Consider the following 27741-nt stretch of genomic DNA (forward strand, 5'->3'; position numbering starts at 1 on the left):
TAAATTTAAGCAACGGATTTGTCGTTAAAGTTGTTAAGACCGAGTTCTTTTTTGCCACTTTGGCCAATATCGAACAATTACTGAATGAAGCTGAATTTTTCACCTGCACCGTTTTGCTTACGCTCAGTGGCACTGTACATGCGGAATTAAACGATGATGAACGCTGCACTGGAATGTTAGATGCATTATTTTCGACCGAGTTTCCATTAACCTGCTTGATAGAAACATTTGAAGGTGAATTGACTTCTTCCAACTTTCTTCCGATTAGCGTCACTGTAGACGATTGTTGTTTTTTCGACGAAGAATTGTTAGAAACCAGCGACGATGACGAAGAGTAAGTAGACGGATTCACCAAACTAATGTGATAAACATCCTTAACTGGAGAGAAGGATGCAATAACGTTGCCGGTAATGTTGGCGCAAGCTGGATTATTGTCGTTATCTGCCGATAAAGAACGGTTGTTGTTCATTAACACACTGCTGAGCACAGGTGAGGAAGCGGTCGACGAAACGGAACAGGAAAACAGCCTCTGCTAGGATGTTGAAGTAGCGGAACTGCGAACTGATATTGGTGAATCGCTGCCACCTCCTGCACTACTAGCAATGCCATTATTTATGAACGACGTCGTATTCATCAACTGCGAACTGCTACTCGACGGCTGACGATGAAGTGAAGCATGCTCCGACCCGACTCCGGAAGTAGTTGTGCTGGTGGTGATGCTGGGTGTGCTGTCGGGACAAGCAGTTGGTACCGTTGAAAGATCCTTCGTCGTCTGTTGAAAGAGTTTTGAATGTTTTTCGCAAGTTACACAGTGACAGAAACAAAGAGAAGTTTTACGACATAAAGAGACAATAAATATAAAAAAAAAACAAACAAACACATAAATGATTGAAACAAAATGAAGAGATTCTGTAATGATTGACTAAGAATCATGCCCTTATTCATTTAAGTGCATAACATAAATAAAAAATAGGATGAAAGAATGTCGCACTGTAATTATTCAATTCAAAAAGTAATAAATAAAAATATGCAAAAATGTCCACTAACATTAGGATACAAATATTACCAAAAATTTTAAGATTCAGTAAAGAATGAAACACACAGTTTAGTCTAGTAGAAAAAATAACGTTAGTACAGATACAACTTACGCCAATGCTAGTGACAATATTAGTGTTAGCAGAAGAAGCATTTGAAGTAAAGGCAGAAGCAGCACTTGGATTGTTGCCGCCTGGATTGGTGCTAGTTGAAGCATAAGCCATAGAACTTGCTGGGTCTAAAATTTCCTGACCTGAGCCACCCATTGGGCACACATAATCGCTCCATTCTTCTCCGCCTAATTGGCCACCTTTGTTGCTTTTTTTTCGTTTCAAAGAGAATTGAGACTTTTTCGGTGTCTAGAAATAAAATTATATACCGTCAGTTAAAACCACATACATGTTGCATTCGATTTAATGTACAAAACATACCTTTATTTTGGCGGAAATCGTCAATGGTTGGAATCCAAGTGTGTTTTCAGCTTCACGTTTCACTTGTATGATGTCGCGTCCCAAAAGGTCTTTAAAATGAGTCGCTAAATGACGACGTAACAATGTTTTGCTTGAGGGTATGTTCAGTAAATCAGCAAACAGTTCGGCCGTAAACTTGACTTCAAATATCATAAGCGCGCCATGTACACCAGAACCTCGTAAATTAGGAGCGTATTCGGCTAAATCGACCGCCCGGAGCCACTCGTGAACTCTTTGAGAAGTCCACAACCTGACATCGTCTTTGGCATTTATGTATACTTGTAATGGCCGACGAATGAGACAATCCGGATTCCATTTTTCACTACGCATAAGCTGTATGCCACGACGAATGCTTGATACATGTAGACAGGACGACATTTGCAAATGAACCAAATCATCCATCGTTAATTTATGCAACATTCGACCATCCATCCGAGCTGCTATGAATGTGTCCTTGTATTGGGGCATACCAATATCATCTAGCCATCGCTGAACCTAAAATATGTAAAAATGTCATTAATTAAACCATAGCATTTGATTACAGTGTAAATTAAAGCTATTTTACCCATGATGTATCCAGTTTTCCGGCGCACTTCAACAGCTCATCATCGCTTGCTGTTCCCGAGGTGTCGGCAATAGCTAACACTATCTTTTTCCGATGCAATGGATTCCGCAACGGTAACTCTTTTTCGAAATCTACTGGCGATGCTTTCATTAATTCGCTTCCGGGCACCGAGCTCAATTTTAACCACCTTCGTAATTCATCTTCATACATGCTTAAGCCAAGATGATCAAACCATAAACAGACCGCATCTATATCCCATTCGTGAAATGGTTTGTCCGGTTTACGATACTGAGACGTTCCACTCCATCCTAAACGAGCGCCAGCAGTAGCACGAACTCCTCCGCGTTTGAATTCTCCATCAGAAGATGTCATGTCATCCAATGTTCCACTATTGCTTCGTTTGATTTTGCCAAAAATATTTTTCAACTTGTTACTCATTGACGGTGATGGTGACGGTTGGGGAGTGAAGCTTCGTGTAGCAATAATACCTTCGGTTTGCTCAGAGCTCCCGATGTCTCGATTTTCTGTTTCAGCTTCAATAACGAAAATACATAGATAATATATAGATATTAGAATAAACAGGTCACGAACACAAGTATAATACAACGGAAAAGCAATTAAACGGCATCTGTTAATGAACGGTTAATGAAGTTACAACCAGACCAATAGCAGTTTATACATAAAAAGCAACGTTGTCTTCAATGATTCCAATTTCATTTGGCAAATAATACGTTTTAATAAATCAATTCAAATTAAATTACGTGCGATCGGGTTTTGAGTCGCGTAAGACCTGATAATTCAAAAATTGTTATAAATTTATTAAAACTCGTAGTAAACATATCAAGTTTAAATTCAAAGCAAATAACAACGTTATGGAATACCAATTACACCGGTACTATTACGGACAGTTATTCATATTGTTGGGTAGTATATAAAAAACACACACATCACTTGTGTAATTATCAAAGCGCAGTACATAGTTTGTATGGCTATGAACAGAGACTATTATAGTGTTATGCGTGTTATTGATTTATGATTTGTCCTTAACACAGCTGATCAATGAATGCTATTGATTATTTCGTTAAGGTTTGGAAAACATCAAAATCGACACACATCGACACTCACATCTAAAACATAATGCTTGTAAATTATTTTAAAAAGAACCACAAATTATAACAATAAGCGTAACATACAAGCCAATGCAGGCATTGAAAAGAAAAGTATACAAAATAAAACCTAGGTTTGGTACAGAAAATCCTCGTAGTTTATCAATTTCGCCGAGTTTTGGTCTCGCATCCTGCTTTGGTTCATAACGTGGCAATTGTGAGGCCAATGCCATGTCGCAGTTTGTCATGGTTTCATTCGGTGCGTTTTCATCGACAATGCATGATGCTATTGCTTCTTCATCTAATAACGGTGGCGATGGCGGTTCAGTGTTTGCGCGTTCTTGCTGCCGGAGCTCTTTATCTAAACGATGCACTTCACTTTTCGTACGGGCTACATCGTCATGGTCAGTGGTTGCAGAATCGAATGCAAGCTCTTGTGCAGATGCTGATGCAGATTTCATATTTTTAAGATTGGATTCAGCACGTTGTTGTAACGCTGTAGCTAGCAAAAGAGCATTCATAGATGTTGACGCTGTAATTTTGCTTTTTGGTACAATGGATTTCTTATTTGGTTGAATACTACCTGAAGCAAAATTGTGATTTTTTCTATCATTAATACTACCAGATAGAGCGTCATTCACAAACTCTACGGTTAGAGGCAGGGAATTTCTATCTGATTTATGTTCTGCTTTTCGCTTAGTATCAGAAAACTGTACACATATTGAATCAACCGGTTGGTTAGATTCTATCTGCGATGGTTGGAAATAATTTTCTAATGAAGGTAAGCATTTACCAAAAGCCACGACTCGCTTCGGGTTGGCATTACTATCGGTGGTTGTCGAAGAACCGCTGGATGTGCTAACTGTCGATAATGTGGTAGCAAAAGCTTGCCGTGGAAGACTACTGTAATGAACATCGATACGCTGCCGATAAGATGCAGGTGGGGTCTACAAAAAATAAATAAAAGAAAGATGTCACAACTGCTGTTAAGAGCCTAATACATTCTAAATTATATTTTTACGAGTTGTATTTTGTCTCCTGTTCCCAACAGAAACTAGAAATCGTTTGAAGCACTTACCTTCGGAGTTATAGGACTTATTGCCGTTTGCGGTAAACTACCGTGACTGCCATGATGTATTGGAGATGAGATCAGCGATGCACCTGGCGCTGAGGGTGACATGCCTACCATTCGGGTGTTCGTAATAATCTGAGGTCTTCTGAGTAAACTAGACGTAATGCTATTGTTATTAAGCACATTTGTTATTGTAGCTCCACCTCCATTCCCAACGGTAAGACCTCCATTCATCAATCCTGCTGATCCTACGGTGTTTGTTACAAAATTTGTACGCAGTTCCAGATTTTCTCTTTCCAGAGCAGCTTGCTGGAGTTTGAGCTCACTCATCGCTGACATAAGCTCTAATTTCTGAGTTTCAACAGAAGATCGCGAAAGCATTTCCTTTAATTGTAAAAATGGTAAAAAACGGCAACATTTATGAAAACATGTCTATCAATTTAACATCATATATATATTCGCTTTTTAAGTGACAAATCTAATCTTAAATAAGTGAAGCATAGCTAAAAGCATAAAAGTATAATATAAAGTTAGTAAATAAAGGAAAGAAAATTAGCATAATTTTAAAACGTAAATTAGAATTGTAAGCCATTCCATGATTGGATAGATTTCCAAATCCATTTAGCTAGAGAATGTTATTTATAAAATTGGGTTTGCATTATGAAGCTATACTTCGTCTCCATGTGAATTGGTGGAGTCTATTAATCTGCCAAGATGATATTGTGGTACGGTTAAAGCGAATCCCAATAATAAAAATCAATACAAAAAGTTTTTTTTACAGGTTACACATCTGGCTTCTTCTTTCGTTTTGGAATGTATCGATCGTGGTGGAGTTATTCACCTTTAAACTAATAATAAAACTGGCTTCCGATTTCGTGCCTTTCTTGACATAATTTAAACATAGCAGGATAGTAGTACTGGTTGTACAGGGTTTGGTACTGGCCCCGTCATTGGAATTTCGGCACCATCTACACCACTGGGTATTATTGTTATCATCAAAAACCGATTATTGTTAAAAAAAAATTACAATTACCACTGATTTATACTTTACTAAATAGCACAATAATGAAGCAAAACATAATGTTTTAAGCTGGCATATACACATTTCACAAATTAGTTAACCCGTTTGAGTCTAATTAAAAGAAAAGAATCATTAAGTACAATGGCAAGATATCAATTGATTGCATGTATGTGTACATTATGTCTGTATGTGCGTGCGATTTTTGATAAACCTGTAACAAGTTGCTAAAAGTGAGAATTGTTTAATACACGCAAAAAATTTCAACAAAATTATTTACGATTCGTGAATATTTCGCTATGCACAATTAATTTTACTATTCCAAATTGCACTCTTCCAAATCGAGCTAAACTTCTCCACATATTGCATAAAAATTAAACTAATATGGTACTAGTATTAAGCAGAAAATATTCGTACAATGAATACCAAAACCCAAACCAAACTGGGTTTCTAAACCCAGTAAGTAATAATAAGGTACAACACAATTCAATGCACATCTGCATTATAAACGCAGCTGAATAGAAATAAAGTGATAGGTATATTTTATAAGTATATCATAATTGTTTTATAGTAACCCGTTAACCCAACGAGTCTTCCCATGACGGACATTGTCATATTAGCAGGGAGTGATTGATCTCGAATGCGAATTATAATGTACACAGGAAAAATGTATTGAACATATACCGCACATCCACATTGCCAAGGGTTATAAAAATCCTCAACCTTCCATACCATGTTTAAAGGACCATTAACGTTATACATTAATAATAACTAGCCCAAATTACCGAAGATTCACATCGAGAAAATCAATTAGCAAACAGAAAAGATAAAAACAATTCAAATGGATCATTATATGAAAAACGCATTATGAATCAAATTATGTAACATCAATTGCAATATAGTCTCTTGAGCAAAGATTAATTGTTTCATTCAGAATTAAACATGTAATTTACAGTATTTTACAAATTTTAATAGGAATACTTTAATCAGAAATCTGAAATTGTTCAAACAACATTTAATTACGCGGGATGGAATCTGGTAATTAGCACATGTTTAGTCATTAACTTACAAACTAAAAACCCAAAATAATCTTTTCAGCATACCCAATAATTTTGCTTTTAGGAAACCAGAGCGAACACACATTGAATTAAACAGTAGTAAAATCAAACAAAACATCTGTTTCAATAATAAATAAAATATACCGCATTTTGGCAACCTAACTGACAAACACTTGGCAACGATTACGTATTTTACTGATGTGTTATGGATCGAGTTTAATATCACAGATTTTAAAGATTGGATTTGAAATTACATATTTCTTGATTCGCAGGCAAGAATGCATACAATTCTCTGTATCATATTTAAGCAATAGTATAAAAGAGGTAGACCAAGTTTTGATTCTTTGACATTTAGTGTAGCATACAACTATTTGCTGTGCATTTATTAAAGCAACTCTATTATGTGATAAACACTCAATACAATGAAAGGAAGAAAGTGGGAGATATCAAACAAGACATGGGAACAAAAAGGACAGAATCTGAAGAAAGGGATTTTAAGACAATGAAAAAATTGAAAAGTTTGCTACAACGTTCCAGAAACGGTTACATAAACAGGAAAAATATACAAGAACCCACTGAAATAGTCTTTTTAACAGACATTTCCTCAATTTTTTTGAAATTTTAAACATTGTTTCTACGGCAAAAAAGAACACCAGTATAATGTGACCAGCAAGTTTGATTTTGTGCACACTTCGAACTTTCTGTCAACAGCTCAATGGATTCAAAACAGTCATGATGATACACAATACATTAACGAACGTTGTTTCAAACAATTATCATCCAAAAGAAAATTACGATAGAGTGAGTTAGAATAACAGATAAAGTGAGAAATAAAATACTATGCTCAAAACAAATAAGAAAAAAAGTAAAATATCGCGGTACTTTTTGTTTGTCAATCTGGATGCCAACTGTTTTTGCAAATACGCTTACTCGCTGGAGGAGATCTTCCGCGTTAGACAGTAGCTGATTCTTCTCTTTTATCATGTTTTCTAATTCACTGAGTTTGGTCGATTGCGATTGCATTTGCTCTGTAAGTGTTTTAACCTGCAGAGCAAGGGATTCTTTATCCTTTTGTAGACGTCGTAGCCGTTCATCTGTATCTTGGCGCTGTCAATGAAAAAAAAAACAAAAAGGAAAGATAATGTTAGAGAAGAATGATGGCTTTCAAGCTTAAATCACGATGCTGGTAATTTATATTTTACACGCAAAATTGCGGCTATAGGTTTTTTTACTTATGAGTACCGTATGCATGGTTCAACGAAATATTTTTTTTAAATATCATTTTTAATTTGGCGACTTCAAACCTGAACATCGTTGCTCCATTGTGGTCGATCCATTGAGCAGCATGGTGGTGGTACTGGTGAGTAATGATAGTAGTTCCGACTGCAGCAACCACTAGAGCAAGACAAATCTTGCGTACTATCTAAGGCACTGTTACTTCCATGTTGATACAGTTCCAGCTGTCGACGATGATAGTCGATCAACCGTAATTCTTCTCTGCTCTGATGGTGGGGATGATGGTGCGGGTAGCCCCAGTAATAATGGGGGTCCCATGGAGATAAAGGAGGAGGTGGGGGCGGCTCCCAAATGCCAGGACTCAGACGTGAGTTGTGCGAATGTGGTGGACAAGAATGATGTTGATGTTGACTTCCACTACCGCTACTGTTGTAGTTATTAAAGCTACCTGAATCATAAAGATTATTTTGATAAAAACAACGAAGAAGATAATTTAACGCCATTAGGCCTTTTGAACAGAAAGGTTTCGATTTGCCAGCAGCCATGCAAATGCTTTCCCATATAGAAGCTCACCTTTGGAATTTAAGCTAAGATTGCTCGACATAGAATCATGTTTGTGCAACGCAGACGAGGATGATTTTTCTTTGAGTGAGTGTGTACTGCGACTTTTACCATCTCGCTCATGACGACTTGAGCTTAAGTTCCGTCGTCGATCTAAACTGCCCGCTTCTCGTGCAGGTCTGGGTGGTTTTCCACTAGGAACAACTTCACCTATGCCTTGCGTAGTAGATCCGGTCGACTGACACTCTTGCCTTTTTTTAGGTGGCATTTCTAGGCTGCGTTGATCACGTGGAACCGATCGGGTTGCTGTTGTTTGCGAAATAGATCGTCGATCAGACTCAACAGACGCCTTTGGTGCTTCTGGTCGGTCATGAGAATACACCCAAGTAAAGTCATCATCACAGCAAGTTGAATCTTCTATGATGGTATGCATCACACATGAAAAAATCAATACAAACAAATTCAAATATGAAATGAATATGTAAACTTTTCATAACCTTTAACAATGTGTCTAATGAATCCGCACTAGATGGAAGAACAGCTATCATCATCATACTAACAAAGTAAGTATTATCAATTATCACTCGATTTTCAATTTGTTTGCACCTGTGGAATCACTACTTGAATTTACTCAAAAGGTTATCTGTAGCATATAAAATACAGACGACGCATTCAAAGTTTCAAGTGTTTGAATCCAAATGACGCCACGAGTGTTCAAAAGTACACTCTTCATATCCCTTGCTTTCTACAGTTTTCTTTAACTTTTTCACGTGTCCACAGTTTATACTCAACAGACTAGGTCGTTAGTGGGTATTGCAAAATTCTGACAAGTAAAATTCTTATTACTGATCGAAGCAGTGAGATGATAGAGCAAGCGCAAAAGAAACAAGTTCATCAAAAACCAAAATCTATTTTTAGAATGGCATTTGTCGACAAACATCAGCAAACAGCATAAGCAGCTTTGTGCCATTTAAAAACTGAGCTTGTCCTTCTGTTCGCAAAAATACGGATATTGAGAAATCGTGTTAACTAAAATGGTTAGACAACTTTATATAAGATAATCTATCTTGATCACCTGCTCCATGATCAGCATACGGAAGCGACTGTTGGCGTTTCCAATCTTCAACGGTTCGAGATGGCTGAACAGAGCCAGCCTGGCCAGCTCGACGTCGACGCTCGCGAGTAGTCGACAGTTTACGAAAGCGACGTTCTATCGGAGATAGAGAAACTGAACGAAGGAATGGAGATCTATCTCGATATCCAGATGAATGTTCACCATAGTCATCCTCCTCAGGTTGGTCGTCACTGTCATTGCTTTCAGAGCAACAGCCAGGCTTGTAATCTCCGTTAGAGTAGTCACCACCGGTTGAACCAATTGAAGCTACACTCCATGAGCTTTTGTGCAATGTATTTGAGGCCGTACTGCTATCAATTGACTTTACATCTTCTTCCAGTAAAAGTAAATATGAATTGTTACTTTTTCTCAAATCACTATCACAATCATGTTGTGGGACATCAGAATCGCAATCGGTGGCAAGTGATCGTATTGAGTTATTAACGTCATCTACGCCACTATTCGTAGCAACGTCTGCATCTTCAAAATCACGCAGCCTTGATTGTAAGAATGCATTTGCTTCTGATGCGATATTAGAACATTTAGTGTGACTATCATGTTTACTATCCACGACCGAAACATCTGCCTTTGCTATATTGCACACGTTTGGAACTGGTGGTAGAGGCAAGTCAATGAACTCGCCATCCTCACTGTAAACGCTATTACGCTCACGGATAGTTTCAAGGCGCGTCACGTCACATATTACGGGGTGACAGCGCGATCTTGTTGCGGGAAACGATTGCGACGAATGCGAAGTATCTGCTGGTTGTCCTGTTGCACATGTATGTTTCTCATTGCACATATCTCTTATATTCTCCATCGATGCAAAACAATTGTAGTACTAATCGTGGATAAGATTTTAGCGCAAATTATCAATAACTATTTTGCTTCCTCTAGACATTCTTTCGACCCATGGAAATTTGTCAACAAACACTTAACAAAGGCTTTAAATAATTATTAGACAGCAACTATTCGCACTAACTGGCAAATGTTTCGCTAAGAAAAACTGAATGCTAACAGATTGAATTCATTTCGAGAGTGTACACCAGCTTTAAACTCATGGGTGATAACACAGATAATGGTAAAGTGCTCTTATCAGAAACTCTCATAAAATTGCCTAATACAGGTGTGGAACACGTATGATTCACAATGTCACAAAACAGCTAGTCTTAATTTCCACATTTCTACGAATGATTTTATTCAACAGTTCATAAACAGGCAACGATTTTATTCTTAAAATTACACACAACAGCGCGCACATATGACCGCTGTCAGCGACAGAAATAAACGATCTGGCTATCTAGCCGCGATCTACGGTTCCGAATGAATGAAAGGCGACGAAACGATTGCTACCCTTTCAAAGACTAACACTATGATGGTTCTGCAGCATGATTTGTATAATCGAGGTGATTTAATGTAGTAGTACGCTACTCAATCGACGTTCAAACACTGCTGCATTCGTTGTAATTGCACCGGGAACGTTTGTATGTGTCACAACGTGCGTTAAGCAAAATATAGACAGTATTAGTGGGTAAACAGAGAATCATCGAGGGTGACTCAATGTATACCATCATAGCGTAGAAAGAGAGTGAAGCACACAATCCGAACAGAAAAAATACACATCTTTCCCGTTGGCCACGAACATTGGTTTCCTACATCATTAAGCCGGCTATGGCTGGCTCGTTATATTAATACATCTGCGCTGTTGTAAAATGGAAAATATCGTCGGATATTTAGGATCAACTAGATAGAACAGAAAACATACCCAGTGGTTTGCATTCTGCGTGTTTGTGTAAAAAGTATGCTGTTCAAGTATTTGTGTTTGTTAAAATTGAATTTCTTTTGATGACGTTCAGCGTGAAACCAATTGCGTCGGGGTAGTTTGGTAATTATGATGACCATATTATATATTCAAACTATGGCGCATATTTTGATTCAACATACTACCAACATTGGTATGACAGCAGGCAGAACAAATCATCCTAATGTTAATCCCCCAAATCAAAAACACACCTTCATTCTTTTGTTATTGAACACTACGTTTTTCTGCAACCGTATCGTTCGATTGCTGATCAAGAAAATTAGGAAATGACAATTGTTAAAATATAAATTTAACAGTTCTTCCACCCTTTTAATCATTTTTTTTAATCCTTACCTTGCCCTGCGCCCGTAGATGGAGTCTTTTGCAATCGGGGTTTTCGGCTGCTACTCTCCACTACCCGACTATTCGGTGCCTTTTGCAAATAGTTTTTCGAATTGGTCCCTAGAGATGTAATTGGTGTACTGCACAATCCTGTTTTGGGATTGTTGTTTATGGTGGAGGCATCATAACTAATATCCATATCTTCTTCACCAGCAGAAGAATGTGAAGTTTCGTCTCCAGAAGACGGAGACGTCGTCTCCGAGGACGACGATGAGAAAGAGTTTGACATCCGTTCAATTTCGTTGCTTAATTTTTTCGACATAAAATTCCAATAAAAGCGATTTTCTGCAATTTTGTAGATATAAGTATAGGTCTCATCAATGAATTCACAATAGATCCCTGCTCACTTACTTGACAGTAAACTTGTAACTTATGTTTTGTAACACTTTTAGAGTCGAGTAATGCTTCTTTATCGCATCTGATGCATAATACTAATGGTGATAATGTTGGTGGTTAATGTAACAAGAATATATTAAACCTGAAACAAAATTGCAATAACAAACAAAGTTGCTATAAGAGTAAAATGCGATACAACTATAATCTTCTTGAAGTATGCATTAATGCATACAAAAGTATTGCACAAACAACCATTTAGATGCATCATTATAAGCAATACGAAAAAGTTTTTAAATTTGAATATGGTTGCAAGTATTGCAATATTTTTTATTTAAAATTTACTACTTTAATTGCTACGATTTCGATTTTTACAATTACTAGTTATAGATAGTGATACTCTAAACAATTACATAGTTACGCAAAAATATTTTTCAACTATTTCGCTGTTCTGTTTCAAATTCACACACACTGCAACATAAAGTATTGCCTTCGATTTACACTTGAACCGAATGAGGTTATTTTTAGATTGCCTGGATTTTCTCATAGCAAGATAACCGGCCGCCTCACAAAAATCTGATACATCTTCGCAGCGAAACCTCAGTACTTGTAATGTATTTGATAATAAGATTCATTTTTCTACATTGCAAACTTTTTTTTTACTGTAAATTACAAAACGTTGATGATGAAAACGGAATGTTTTACGTTTGTGAACAAAACAAATCTCTTTAAAACGCCCATCACTTGCACCTTATTCTACCCATTCATATCCAAACTCTTTATACGTCACCTCGGCATAGTACTGTTATTTCACTAAATTTTAAAAAATACTAAACAATTATGATACTAAAAAACAGTAAATTCTTTACATTTTCCATCTGTCACAACATATTAGCAGTTAAACATGATAAGGTGGAAACAATACTTTTTCACTTCAATATTTTCACGAATCTCTCAGAAACAAAATTTTCTATAAACATGTATGTACACTATTTTGCCATGTTGCATATCTCTTCTGTAGCAGTATCTTTTCTGTCACATTTAGAATTTTTATGCTTGAACTGATTATGCGATAAACCGTACACTCATACCGACACAAATTCCTAACAAATACTATTGGTTACAAACGTTAAATCTGGTTGGTCTTCATAGGCTGACGACAGCCGGGAGACTAATTTCGGTACTGGTTTTGAGGATGTTTAGAAGAGCGCAACAGAGAACACGCATTGCGTAGTGCTGGATGAAAGCATAAAACAAGCACCACAGACGAAACCATATGTGGGGCAACCAGCTTCATGGTGCCTTTTGTTAGTTCAAACAGCGGATAGACGTCAAACAGCAGTTTCAGAAAACTGAGATTAAAATTAAAACACGCTCGACATCCAGCTAGGCGGAAACATGATTGAGCATACCAAGTTGATGGGCCTAGATTATAGCTTTCTTCAATTTTATATTTTCAATAAAACATTCATAGATAGTATAAACTTCTTGTGGTAAGAATAAATTGCGAGTCTTTTCTATTGAATAAATAATCAATACTCAATGTATAAATATTGAGTGTATAAATATAAATAGCACAATAATTTGAAACGTTTGACCAATATTTTCACTTGAATTTACCCTTCGCACGTATCACACGCACACACATATGATTTCGATTAATAAACAATATACATATTCATTTATGAATACGATGTACTACTGTCGAAATTATTTCAATATATTTTGTACATTACACTTTTAATAAAACATAGCAAAACAAACATAACATCAAACGAACACCATTCGTATTAATTCTATGTTTTATTCCCTGAACACTTTCCTTGATTACACACACCAAAAACTGCTCATATAAACAAAATAGAAAGAATTTTCGTTCGGCGTTGAAACAGATGTAATGTAAACATTGACCACTAAAACGAACACATCGGATGGTTTCGATACAATACCGCATACTAATAAATAGTAAGATACTAATGAATAGTTTTTCTTGGTGTAAAGAAATTCTAGGACATACTTGCCACTTCTGGCCTACAAGATTCATTTTAACTACGAGCCGGCTTACACAGATCTTCCAAATGCTACCACCGAGGTCGGAATTTTGATAGTGTAAAAGAACACTTAGGCCAAATTGTAATATAAAATTCATCTGTAAATTGTAGTGATTTGTGTGATATACTTAAACTTCCGAACCAATCCTTTTGAGTATCGGTATTATTTATTTTATATTTCTGGAATATACTTTCTGGAGTGTACTTATACATGACTTTTACAAATCTACTCTTTAATAAAGAAGTCGAGAGTTTAGAATGCCCTGATCGTTTGTAATGCAGTTGAGTATTGGTAAACAATAGTGATTCATTCATCTATCAGAAAAAAATAGTACGGAAAATAGCCAGTCGCTTTACAAATCTTTCGTTTAAATACCGGAATGTTTCCTGGAAATTGGAACTCATATATATAAATTGTACATAATTACAATTTACTTAAAATTGTTTTAAGATATAAAACCAGAATTATATCATTTCAGTTACAGATACACTTACAGTTACAGTTCAATTTATTACAAATCAAAATTTTATCTTAAAAAAAGTATATTTTGTATTGGTATTGACGTCAGTTTCAACTACCCATATACATTAAAAAATGAGCAGAGTGTTGACATTATAACAGTAGTTGTTATTTCAAAAGCATCAGATAAAGAGGTTGGATCGACCCAGAATGATTCTTTTTTGGCACGCTGATAAATACTTTGTGTTATAGCTGGACAAATCAGCTTATTCAGCAACTAGATTCTAGCCAGTGTCGAAAAGATTTAAATGACTTCCTGGACAAAACTTTGTTCATTACCTGTTCTCCGGATTTGAAACTATGGACTGTTTGTTCAATGTTATACAATGTCAATTCGAAACAGGTCCAATTCTAGATAGTAATTTTAAAAATTTCTTACTAAAATAACCATACAGGTCGTGCGTACCATAACTGCGGTGTTTCCCAAAAGAAACATTGTAGACGTTGCTAATAAAAATAGTATTCCAAAACACAAACACTAACAAATAAAAGAACCAAAAAAAATCACCGATGTCTTTAATCAACTGCCCTTTGCCAGGCTAAGGCAACTATCATGGGGTTACAAGAGAATTTTATTCAAATACGTTTTAAAAATTTTGATAAATTTTTGTGATTTTTGTAAATGAAAAAGGCATATACTGTTTTAATGTTGTAATGTCCGTAATACGAATAATACACAATCTTATATTGCACTCTTTTACATCGATCGATTACATCAATTTTGGTCCGGTCCTTTCCTGTGAAGACCGGCGCCGCTACGATCATGCCACCGGGCCGCATTATACGTTATGTACGGTTATTTTTATATAAAAAAGTTTGCTCCACTCGTTAGCAAACGAGACAATTTCATGTCAAGTGTTTAGAACGGCTATGAATAAACACAATAAACTATTACGATACATTTTGTTTTCATTTTTATCAATATTTTCTTCTGTGTTAAATCATTGCATTCTTGTATATTTAGGAATCACGTTTAGTGGACTCACGCAAAGACTTACGAAAAGACCCTTCATCTGACTACCACGAGCGACCTATGCAAATAATCGTCTCATAAAATAGAATCTATTTACGTCGCCCACAAAACATATGCTATAACAAGAATAGCTTACACCTACCACGTTAATACTAAAATATGTTTATTTGAACCGTAAGGACCAGAAAAAAGAACAGGTAAGGCAGAAAAAAATGGTTCCACAAAAAATAAAATTATATTGCACAAAAACTTGTTTAAGTTTAAAAATAATTGGCTCCAATCGCGACATTTCGTTGGGCTGCTCAAAATATAGATTCTGTCATCGTCGACGGTTCCCTACGTTCCAGATGATTTTAATCGCCTTGCCTTCACTTTGTCTAGTGTTTTGCCAGTATCTTAAAACCTACCCATTGACCCATTTTTATTTCAGAAGAATACTTTGCGCATCATTTAAGTAGCGAATAGCACGAATATTGCAGAACATTCCATGGTCGAGTTAATGCCATCAATGTTTTTTTTTTAAACTCGTCCACTTATCACATTCTCTGCTTTGCTTTACTGACAAAATTCTTAACAATGATTGAAGGGTCAAGAGCGTACTTGATAATTCCAATATTTCCACACTTTAATTCGAAGAAATAATAAAAACTGACTATTACAAGTACAGGGTGGATCAAAGTTATGTGTATAATATATTTTCGTAATTACTTTACTGAACAGCGTTTCTTACCAATCAAAACAGAATGTTGCACCACCAATACGAAATACGATTTTTCGTACAAATTTTCATTGAACCATGCTCCAGTATTTCTTAATACTTTAGCTAAGCAATACATCAGAATGATACTTTTATGGCCATGATGAACAAACGAAATAGACACTCTGGAATTCATTCTACATCCGTATCTCTTTAGAACCGTCTCGGTATAAAGGGTTTTAAACATTAACAAATGATGTATAAATCCATAACCAGTAGTAAAAAATATTAGCTATAATACTCACCGGTAAATGAGAATCAAGCCATGTATTGATGATATCGGCCGTTATGGGATCCGGTGAAGGGTGCATACTGGATGATTGTTGTTGGAGCGCCATGGCAAGTGACTGAGCTGCTGCCAAGATTGATGTGGATCGAATACCATGTTGTAAACCAGTGTTAGACGCCGGGTTGTTTCCTGTGTCATCAGGCGATGCAATGTACTCTGTATCACCTGAAATGGACATTTTAAAAGAGAACGAGCATTATTAGAAGTAAACTATGATGAGCATTTAAACTATTATTCAGTCATCATTAAAAGAAGCTGCTTTCAATTGTAGATAGTACAGTAAATTTCTTTGTGATCGATAAAGATTTTAATCACTCTTTCGAAACTAGCATTTCAATATCATTTTGTTTTTGTTAGATAGTAAAATACTTTTTTGCGAAAACATAAGGGGAAAAGAAGCAAATCTATAGCCATGCCGTATTTACCGTAATGATAACTGAAAGCTAAATCATTAAAAATTTAAGAGTGTTTCTTCTCTTACACCTACGACCATCAGACAAGAGACAACTGAAGTGTTCGCCATTTTATGTCTGGCCATAAAACATAGCTGATTTTCTACTGTCAACTGATTCATGGTTTTCGTACTGTCACCATCATATCAACACTATTATTTCATGAACGGAAGTATATTCTCTCTTCTCCACAAAGCACACGGAAGGCGGTTTTAACTAACCTCAAGCAATCGGAACTACCGTCGCTAACCAACAGGTTTTATTCATAAAGGAAGATCTAGCCATCTTGCAACAATAAAAAATATGCATAATAAAGGTTACAGTTGAATATGAATACTTTCGATGGAGATTTCCCTATTCTCGTTTCACCTTATGTGTCTGCGTTTTTCGTAAATGTTTATGCATTTATGCTTTTTAAAATAATTCATTAAAGGGAAATTGGACTATGAACAGAAAACGGACCTGACGTCCATAAAGGCCCAACATATTGCAATAACAACAAGTAGCGTAATTGTAACGATAATTTCGTGACAAACTTCTTCAAACAAATTGACAAATTTCTTTGGACTTCTTTAAACAAACTGCTTTCTGACAAAAATTTAGATACAGCTAGAACTTGCGATGAAACCGGCTCCAAGAATTTGTTTCAAATTTAGTCCTTAGTCTGTTCTAAACTAATGAAAAATGGGCCCATTCCACGGCTTCTAAGCAGTGAAAGTTCTTATTACCTTTGGCTTAACATGTGATCTTGAATGGATTATTTCTTTTTAACAAAACCAAAATACCGGGGCGGTCCGATGGTGTGTTTGGTAGCAGTGACGGTTCCTCACGGAGGGACTAGCCGATCACCCGTAGTACGGACATACTATCAGGCTACGTGGTAAAATAAGTCGATATGGCTTGGCCGTGCAAACACAATATAATAAAATTGAAAAAAAAAACACACGCACACAATACAAACACAAAATTTTCAACGAATATTAGTTAACTGTTACTTAATTTACGTTAACTTCACAACAGACTTCGAAACCGTTAGTTAGTTTGAAGCTGGCTCCAAAAGCAAAACTCTTGCTTGTTTGATGTGTACAGTACATTGTATCGGGGCATATTTGGTGATCGAACTATCTATTTTCACATTTTATCAAACATGAAAAGATTCATTAAGCTGTGATTACTGAATTATTAGGCATAAATAACGCAACAGATTAACTATGATTTATATTAGTTTCTGAGTATGTAATAAGATTCGTTGAAATTTGTATTATAAAATACTTCTTCTTTGAGCCTCTAAGACCTCAAGAGGTTACAGCATTTCCATTTCTTGCATTTCTTAATTTAATTTTTCTAACACACTTGCGTCCAGGGGCCACATATAAAAGTAATTATTAACTGTTCGGCATGTTTAGCGCATGAAAACCAGATTCCAATAATCGAACCATTAACGAGCATTGCTTATAATATAAATATGATTTTTTCAATCGAAAAATTTGACTATGAAAAATGTGACAAGCGTCTTTAAAACAATAATTTCTATATATAGAACTAAAACTAAACCGGTTAGGACTATACGGCCTGTCTGTTAAATAAAAATCTAAAAACGTTCACGGAAACAAACAACAACAAACAAAATAAAAACTGTATTTAAGATAAAAAATATCTAAATGTTAATTATCACATAAGCAAACATTTATGCTCAATTGAGGCTTACAGCTAAGACAACTCCTCCCGGTGAATGAATTTTTAACTTTTCTGCCAACACCATCTGCCGGTATGCTGCCATTTTCACTGGAGTGTGAATTTGGATTGTTACATGCTCGAAACCACCACCAACGGGTCATAGGCGCTAAAGTTTTTTATACGCCAAGACTACAGCTCTGTAGTTACAATAACGCTTATGATAAATACGTTGCTCACTTTATGCGCATACAGCTGAAAGATTCCCACAACACTGAATGAACTTTAATTTGACACTTTTAACAAAGACCACTAAGCACAAACACTATCATTTAAACCGGTTTAAAAACGAACGACACAATATTGTCATAAATGTAATCATAAAAAAATGCTTAATATGTCTGAACATATCGCGCTTTAAGTTACACAAACTCATTTCAAAATAATAGTTCACATCTTAAACTAGGGCGGTTCAATAATTGCGGTTAAACAGTAATGATTCATTATGATTCAATAATGATTCATAATGTGTTTTACAGAAAAATTGCCAATTACTATTTAATGCATACAATTTGTAACACACTTGTTTACATTTGATCAATATTTCTAGTACTGCTTTTATGACTAATAACGAATTAACATTTAACTTCGTCCCTCGCACGGCGTCGGAGTTTTCGATTAAGCATTTATTCAAGATATATGTTTTAATTGTACTTCTGCAATGTAGAAGATCTAACACTTAGATCTAACATCGAAGATTCAGATGAGCTGTATTGTATTATTTACTTTACTTGTAACTTATACTTAGCTGAATGGTAGATTTAGAAGTACACCCTCTTGGCAGATGCCTGCACAAATGCCATTGCAACACCGGTCAGCTACAAAAATATATATAGACTAATTTGTCATTTCTGTACAAAGCAATTTCCACATTCGATGGATATTTCAATTTCAGAATATTACTCCACTTGATCAAACAGGAAGTAAAGAGTCTTTTAATCGTCTGCAACACTATTTAATAGTGTTCCATCCGCATTAAAACTAAAACATAATTTAACAAATCTTCGCAATTTATTTGTTTACATTTCCATGTAACGTTTACCGCGTTATACCATGCAAGGATTTGCATAATAGCTAGAACATGTCTGTAATAATTGCATTTTAATGCTATTCTGTTTAAGTATTTACCATTATGAAACAAGTATTTTACTAAATCTATAAAGTGGTAATTACAAGTACTTATCCCTATCTTAGTATACTGTTAAACATACTGCTTAAACAATACTATAATATTACAATCCTTTGCCTAATGCATATCTGGCTATTAACGACCTATTTCCAGACACTTTATTACTGAAACACGTTTCTTCGGTCGGTGTAATTGCTTGAAGGGAAAAGCGAAATTAGAACAACTCTAACAATGGAAAAAAGTATAAAATAAACGAGCCTGACGGCATGTCTAAAAAGACATACGCTGTTAGTATCATGAATGATATAGTAATGATACTAACTGTAAACGCCACAGGAAGTAAATGTCCTCGTCATAATGTGGCGTCGGTTCTCATTAAAACTGCAAATACCAACTGATTCCGTTTACCAGAAGAGAAAGTAGCGACACAACGTAATTCTTCATGTTCATAACAAACGAAGAACTTCTTCACCAAGCTTATCACAGTTGAGAAACTGAAAATAAACAACACCAATAACCAGCAGGAATGCGTTTGTTCATCGTCCTGAAATAGATATTAGAAATCCAGCTGCGAAAAAACCAGCGGTAGTCTTATTGGAAAGTAATTATAGGAGATAATTAACAGCCTAATGTAATGAGCAACACACAGGCGATATGTAACATATTTTTTTCACTTCAAATATTAGAAATCCAGTAGCCAACCCTAATTAATGTAATATTAATTTGCGATTTAATACATTAATCTGTATAGTTGGTGCACAAAACCTAAAAAGACAACATTATAAAATACAGCAGGTTGCCAAGGGTTATGCTAACTTATTATCTTCTCTAATGTTCATGTATTTGTTCTCGTTATGCCATAGCCCTGTGTACGGGGCGCATCCGAGCGTCATATCGAGCATCAAACTTTTTCATAGGTAATGAAATAGTAACTGCATATAACAATGACAGCAACCAATAGCCTTATGTAAAAGATCTCTATATTTTATTCTATTGATTTTCTAATATTTGATATAACGTTTTACCCCTGTTCTGCCAATTATGTTCTCGTTTTACCGCATTTTCCATCATCATTATCATTTTGTTAGCGTTACGTTCAGTGGTCAACAACCATACACTACCGATATTAAATCACGATCCTTACCAAATCAATTTGGTGCAGTTAAAGCTAAACGTTCAATCAAGTGTAATAAAAACCATCACAAGGATACGAAAGAACGGCTAAGGATTCAATTTGATCAGCGATCCATGTTAAGATTGCATTAGCTATCGATACGCATCGATCCACATGAATTAACGGTGTTTTTGTACAAGCTATAGCAAAATTCAAAACCGCGAAACGATTGTATACCTCAAAATCGTCTAAAAAATGCTCATGCATGATTTTCAACCAGACTTTTCAATCGTAACAGAATTACATAGACAAAGTAAGTTTTTTTCTCCTTCGCTCAATAATAAAAAATTCTTCATCCTCAGCTTGTGCACGTGTAGGAACTTCGCACAAATGATCGGATGATTCAGCACAGTTTTCGCGATATTTAAAACTAGGACATATGATATATTGAAGCCACAGGGATTCAAAACTGTGTTTGTATTATGGATCATATTATGATACTGGATTTGTATTTGTTAAGGATTACACTGTACCACAGAAAATAGTAGATGGTCAGTTTTATGTATAAGATATGACACAATGATATTTCTATATTGTTTACCAAAATGAAGAGTTTCAAACATAATACTATTCAACAGGTAGTAGCAATTCTATGCATTTCACGTCGCGTTTTCTAGGTTTACAATAAAGATCTTTTTCTTTAATGCGCAAACAAATCACGAACACATAATACATGATTAAAGACGATAATACAGCAAGCTTATTACAAGAAAGCTATTTACATATTCCTCAAAGATGAGTCATAATAATAATGCTATGTCATGTAAGTAATGAAATTTACAAGGATATTAATACCAATGCAAGCAAATAAATACCAATGTATCATTCAATCATGTCAAGCCATATTTACTCCACTTATATCATCAACGTATCCGCATTCATCAACTTTTAATCGATTGTATTGTAGGACCATTGAAATCTAGAAATCAAAACGACAAATGCACTGCCAATTTGATTTCTTTTGATTATTGTATCGTTCTGTTTGTACTTTATTTTTCTTGTATTTATTTTATATTCACCTAGTCCTGTATTTTTTCCAAGTTTATAACTCTCAACTTTAGCGTTTTGTTTAACCTGTTAACTTAGTATTGTTTTTTTCTTCTCTCGCTTCTCCACATCCCTTAGTTAGTTAATAAGACTTATTTATATTTATAAAATCCTTGCGGCATACAAATTAAGATGACAAAAATAATTAAATAAATAAATGATGAACATACTGACATGATACTGACATGTACTGACCATCAATTTTAAAATTATCCACTCTATTAACCTTTTTCACGCTACAATCTGCCTTAATCTGTCATGATTAACCACTATCTAGATAAATTACTACAAATGTCAATCCTACATGAGCATGATCCAGTCGAGATTTGAACCAAGACCGAATAGTGTAATTTCACCATTGTTGACCTTATTATTTTACCAGCCCGGTAACTTGTAATTCTCACGAATAATAAAAAAAATTCAAATAGTGTATTTCGTTGAGTAATAGATAACAAAATCAAAATCGATCCGGCCTAGCCGTCCTTTTGAATAATAAAAAATAGATTACAATATCGAGAACATTTAATTTTAACAAATTTTTTGATGTAGATAATACCCTAGCAATATGTACTACACATACAGCTAGCGAATGAATTTCAACACTTGAAAAGTTACAGTAAATAGTAATGTGAATCGGTACAGATAACATTTCTAACAGATGGTAGCTTTCGATTCTGTATCAGAGAAACCTAACAAGTTTCCGCAGATTACCACAAAACAACAGAAAAGCGTCAATAAATGAAAAAAACGTATAATATTGGCAGTAAATCACATCTACTCTATTAAATTGAAACTATTTCACGCACACTTCTTCCATTCATATCTGTACAGTGCTTAATCCTTTTCTTGCGCCCTCGCAACACTTGGTATTCCATTCGTTGGCACATGAACGATATGGTCAAGCCTTATATGGCATGCAAACAATTTGATGGAAACATACTTAAAAACATCGGTTTTGGTTATCGATACACTTCATTCTCAAGAATTTTAAACTTTAGCATCACATGAATCGCTTATAATCATGTATTGAATAACCACAACCACATACAAAGTTTTTCTCGAGAAATCCCAATATTACTGTTGCCCCAATCATACACAAGTTGAAGCTAATTATTTAGAACCACTACGCAAAAAAACCACAAATAAACACAGATTTAGTCCATGTAAATTAAATAATTGCTTTAAAAATCACTACCGAGGACTACGAGACCGGCAATATTGTCAACAAGTATTATCGCAAAAAAATACTTCTTCAGCGCAGAACGGACATTCACACAATAAATACGCAGCAAAATAAAGAAATGCTCTATGGCTCTCGCTACCGCATCAAAAGCTTATATGAACTGAGCAACAGTCTCTTTCTCTTGCCGGAGCGTTATCACTGTTAATTTCATTTCATGTCCACCTGCTCTCTGTGTCAACAAACACGAACTCACAGCATCCAAAAAGGATACTGCAGGACATGCGTCCCATGAACATCGTGGCGAGAGGAACTTAGCAAAGAGAATTTTCGAATGGTCACAAGATTTTACAGCAATCTGGAGGCGGTAGAGATACATTTGATAAACTTTTCTCTGTATGTTTAATTCAATGACGCTATTGAACTCCAAAATGTTTAGCTAAAACACATTTTTCTACGTGAAGATTCATAACATTCGAAACATTGAAGTTACATTACTATCATTTATAATCGGATGACATAATCGGATCGGATTGTTCAACAATATTAAATATACCACAAATTGCGCAAAAATTATAAAAAAGCCAATTTGATCATAAGTATTATTGATTGCCTGAGTTGTTGACAAGACCACTGTCAAGAACATAATCATAGACAGAGAAAATCGTTTTAAAAGCTTTAATAAAATGTATCTGAAAAACGAAGTTTGAAAATTTTAAATGTGTACAATTTCAATATATACTTTATATTTTTGATAATATTAATTTTAGGTTAAAAATATCTTACCGTTTATGGCCTGCTAGAAAGACGCTTTTGGGTCAAAATATTGGTAAAGCTTCCAACCAAGCTTTTACGATTTAGCTTTCTACTTATTTCTGTTTCCTATTTCAATCTTTAGATTTCCTTATGTACACACTGTGGAGGGTACTAGGACAAACTCATTAAATATTCGTGTACTGTACTAATAACGTATATGTTAGTATATATACAGATACAGATATATACATACAGATATAGATCTGGCTGTTTGAACGAAGAATGTAGACAAATGACCTAACATAAGACCTGCGCATACCGAGCAATGCAGCAGCGGCAAGGGCTCTCCTATATAGCAGATGCTTACTAAAGGATTGAGCTGGCTTCAGAAAACCTCGGGTTTGAGATTAACGAGGCAAAAACCAAGTTGATGATGGCAGCATCAACGGCCTTGCTAACAAATCTTTACGTTACGCATGTTCAAAAAAGGGAGCACACATTCGAAGTCGTCCAAAATTTCACCTAGTTTGGGTCAAAAGTCAGCACCGACAATAATATTGATGTTGAGGTACGCACTAGGGTTCTTTCTGCTAACTGGTCTTGCAACTTTTTGAGGAAACTTCTCCACTCAAAACACCTGTTGCGACGAACGAAGCTGGTACTATAGCGTTTATAAAGTTCCAATACTCACATACGCCCCTGAGACATTGACTTTGTCCAAAACTGATAAACCCTCTTAGCCGCGTTTGGCGCGGCTTTCAAACGAATAAAGATTTTTGGAACCGTACGTGTGGCAGGACAATAGAGGAGCCGCTACAATAACGAGCTCTATGAACTGTACGACGAACTCAATGTCGTACAGCGAATTAGACTTGCCAGACTCCGATGAGCTGATCACGTCATAAGAATGACACCGAACGATCCTGTCCGGAAAGTCCTTTTCGGTCGTCCCGATGGACAGAGGAGGCGTGATAGGTCTAAATTGAGATGGAGTGCTGACGTTAATGCATCCGCCAGAAAGGTCGAGATAATGGATTGGCAAACGAAGGCGCTGCGGTTTAGAGGACTCCTGCAGTAGAAGACCAACTAAAATAGTTGATTTTATTGGTACCGAGTTTTACAATGTACAGAAACACTGTTTTATTAACACTCGAAGCTTGTGGTCTTTCATTACTTATAAATGACACAAATGGAGTCACTAAAACTTCTTTGACAACATATGTAGTTATACTTTCGTTATTTTTGTAATGTTTTAAATTTTTGTTTTATCCGAAATGAGATTGATCAAAAATGTGATGAATAATATGTCAGATACAAGAGATGAATTCGAAGGGCAAAGTGACATCATCGTTTTATTGGTAGATCGGTTTAACCGACAAACTACTAGTACCAAATGGCCACTGTCATGAACCAAATTTGAACAGTAGATAATCACTCAAAAAAAACTGATAGTGTTAATAAATAAATTGAGCACTTAATCACTGGTTAGACAATTTTTAAACTTCTAGGGAGAACGTGTCTTCGCGGAGTCATAGGGCAGGGTTTTCCATTAGGTGGCAACGAACTTGTTTAGTAAATTACTGAAAAATATGCACTATTTAATGCACACATTATTACATTGACACCTTCGGTATCGAAATCAGCGCAAAATTAGATTTATGGTTTTCAAATAATTCAATATTTTATGGAACAACGACCAGATCCTACCATTGGGATCGTAAAACCACGTCTCCTCGCACATAAAAATGATAAAAATGTGATGAACAGTAACGTATCGCGATGTCCAACATCGTGTTTTTGGAACGTGTATTTTTAGTGTTACATTCACAAAACAGATAAATTAGACTACTGCCGTAGAAGACTTAACTCGTTTTTAATACTGGAGTTTAAAATTATCAGTGTTACGACATTTCTTTATTAACAGACAATACTGCGCTTATCATTAGGTTGGATAAAGATAACATCAGTATGTAGTATTTATCGAGAATTTTACTCAACAGTAGTAAGGTTGAATTCGAATCGATGAAATGTTTCGTTTGAAAAAAAAACAACTAATTTTATCATTGTACAGCTCATTATATTTTAAAGTTAAATTTTCATACCTGATATGATGCCGTCCATTTGTTTGAGAACGGCTTCCAGCAATTCATTCGCCTCCAGTTCGCTTGATAATAATTTATTTTCAGTCGTTGTGGTTGCCATTATAATGGAGATACCGTTAGGTAACTTCCTGTATTACAGTACGAATAAGTCAGTTCGTTTCACTTCCTAAAACTACGCACGCACTGTCACACATTTATTGCAAACTTCATCACTGAATCTCAACACTTTTTTGGGAAGTCATTTCTGTTTAGCATGGTTTGGAAACATATTATTTTCCGGCAATTTCCAATATTTACATGAAAGATAAGTCCATTAAACCATGACTACATTTGATGTTATAGCCTGCAATACGACGAATATGGTATATATTCAACCAATAAAAAACCCTTATTAGACAAACCAATTTCATCTACCACTATTGCTCTCACGTTTGCGTAATCTATGTTTTCACACTTTTTGCACTCCTGAAGTCTATGAGCAACACAACCTGTGACGATCACCGGGTAATTGCACAACACATAACGGGCTGTCGTTTTTTTGCAATAAGTATAACCTTTATGACATCGTAGAAAGTCCTAGGTTAAGTGACAATTTTCTGAATACACAGAATGCAATACACAAAGGTTCATGATACATATGTTACGATAAGGCAAATATTCTTTGTTTTCTTCGCTACTTTCACCATAAAACTAAGAAGCCTATGAACCTGCACACTTTCTGATAGTTCACAATAACACGTCACATACATGCATATTTGGATGAACGATTATTTAATCTTTAGTCATTTGTCGTGGCGTTGGCTTTACTCCATTGGCTTCAAAACTACTCGTTTTTGTTGCAGGTTATAGGCACAGCAATCGGAAGAATGCGATTATCTACAAACATGAAAGTTAAAACCATAACACCAATTTTAACGTTATCATGTATAAGTTAATACACCAATTGAGTTATTTTGTTTTGTTAGCCAATTTTTTGCCTTTCTGCGACAGCGTTGGCCTAATTTGCCTGATTTCAATGTATGCATTGGAAGATAGTAAACAAAAAAAAGCAAAGTTAAGCTATGCGCGGTGGACGCGTTGCAACTGACCTTGTTACTTTGACGTACTGTACAGTATGTTTATGAAAAGTTCATGCATTAAACATAATGCATAATATACTGTAATTAATACCTAAACTATGTTCATACGCTTTTTACATTACACTGACCAAACTTTAACGACACTTCCGTACACAAGGGCTTTAACAAAAGAACGCGATGTCTGCACTTTTGGGAAACGCTGTTTTGACGTTGAATTTTGGAATGAACAACGTGTGTTCAACGGACATTTTCATTGACATTTACCATTTCTTTTGACTCCATAGTTAATGTGCGTGTACACTGATGGAAACAATTTTTCTAATTTAAATTTTTATACCGACTTTTTTTTCTATAGAATAATATTTAATAGAACCTGCTTTAACACACATGCATACTTTAAAAATTAAAAAATAGGACCTTTAAATAGAAGAGTAAACATTTCCAGTTTTGGTCTTATCGAATATCACATTGAAATATAAAAACCCGTGTTCGCTACTAACACATTAGCTGCGGTAGTTGAGCTCATGGCACAATGTACGTGAGATTGTGCGTAAACTACAGCTCGCAATTCGCACTATCAACACACTCACACCTATGACACGCATGAACGAAAGAGCGAAAATCCTTACAACCGTATCAACCAATAGGAGCACTCGATAATGACTATCATTGTGATCATCACTGCGCGCGCGACAAATGCATGGTGCGCGTTCTAATCCAGATCCTT

The 27741-nt window shown here is 35.5% G+C and overlaps 1 protein-coding gene across 3 annotated transcripts; it reads right to left on the reverse strand.

The window, feature by feature from the left end:
- Window positions 1-532: 532 nt before the first annotated feature.
- Window positions 533-27103, reverse strand: LOC128310409 (liprin-beta-1). 3 transcript variants are annotated; one of them, XM_053047046.1, is made up of 10 exons: window positions 27024-27103; window positions 25936-26278; window positions 16318-16526; window positions 7207-7431; window positions 4255-4632; window positions 3970-4123; window positions 2071-2603; window positions 1467-2000; window positions 1149-1394; window positions 533-772 (listed from the first exon to the last, which is right to left on the reverse strand). In XM_053047046.1, exons 2-10 carry the CDS (start codon window positions 26033-26035, stop codon window positions 533-535), a joined length of 2619 nt encoding a protein of 872 aa, XP_052903006.1. In that variant the 5' UTR covers window positions 26036-26278; window positions 27024-27103. The 3 variants fall into 3 exon arrangements, with proteins under 3 accessions (XP_052903006.1, XP_052903007.1, XP_052903005.1); XM_053047047.1 differs by lacking the exon at window positions 27024-27103 and having other exon boundaries at window positions 7255-7431; window positions 25936-26313; XM_053047045.1 differs by lacking the exon at window positions 27024-27103 and having other exon boundaries at window positions 25936-26313.
- Between the last annotated feature and the right edge of the window lie 638 nt (window positions 27104-27741).

The sequence above is a fragment of the Anopheles moucheti genome, chromosome 2 (genome assembly GCF_943734755.1).
Source record: "Anopheles moucheti chromosome 2, idAnoMoucSN_F20_07, whole genome shotgun sequence".
NCBI lineage: Eukaryota > Metazoa > Arthropoda > Insecta > Diptera > Culicidae > Anopheles > Anopheles moucheti.

Bases quoted from the DNA above. Each gene is read 5' to 3' on its own strand.
- LOC128310409 (XM_053047046.1), bottom strand. From the start codon at position 26,035: ATGGCAACCACAACGACTGAAAATAAATTATTATCAAGCGAACTGGAG. The intron at 4,633-7,206 runs GTACCGCGATAT...TTACAATTAAAG, and splicing joins TCCAGATTGACAAACAAAAA to GAAATGCTTTCGCGATCTTC. The intron at 2,604-3,969 runs GTAAATGCTTAC...TCGTTATTGAAG, and splicing joins GAAGCGAGTCGTGGCTTTTG to CTGAAACAGAAAATCGAGAC.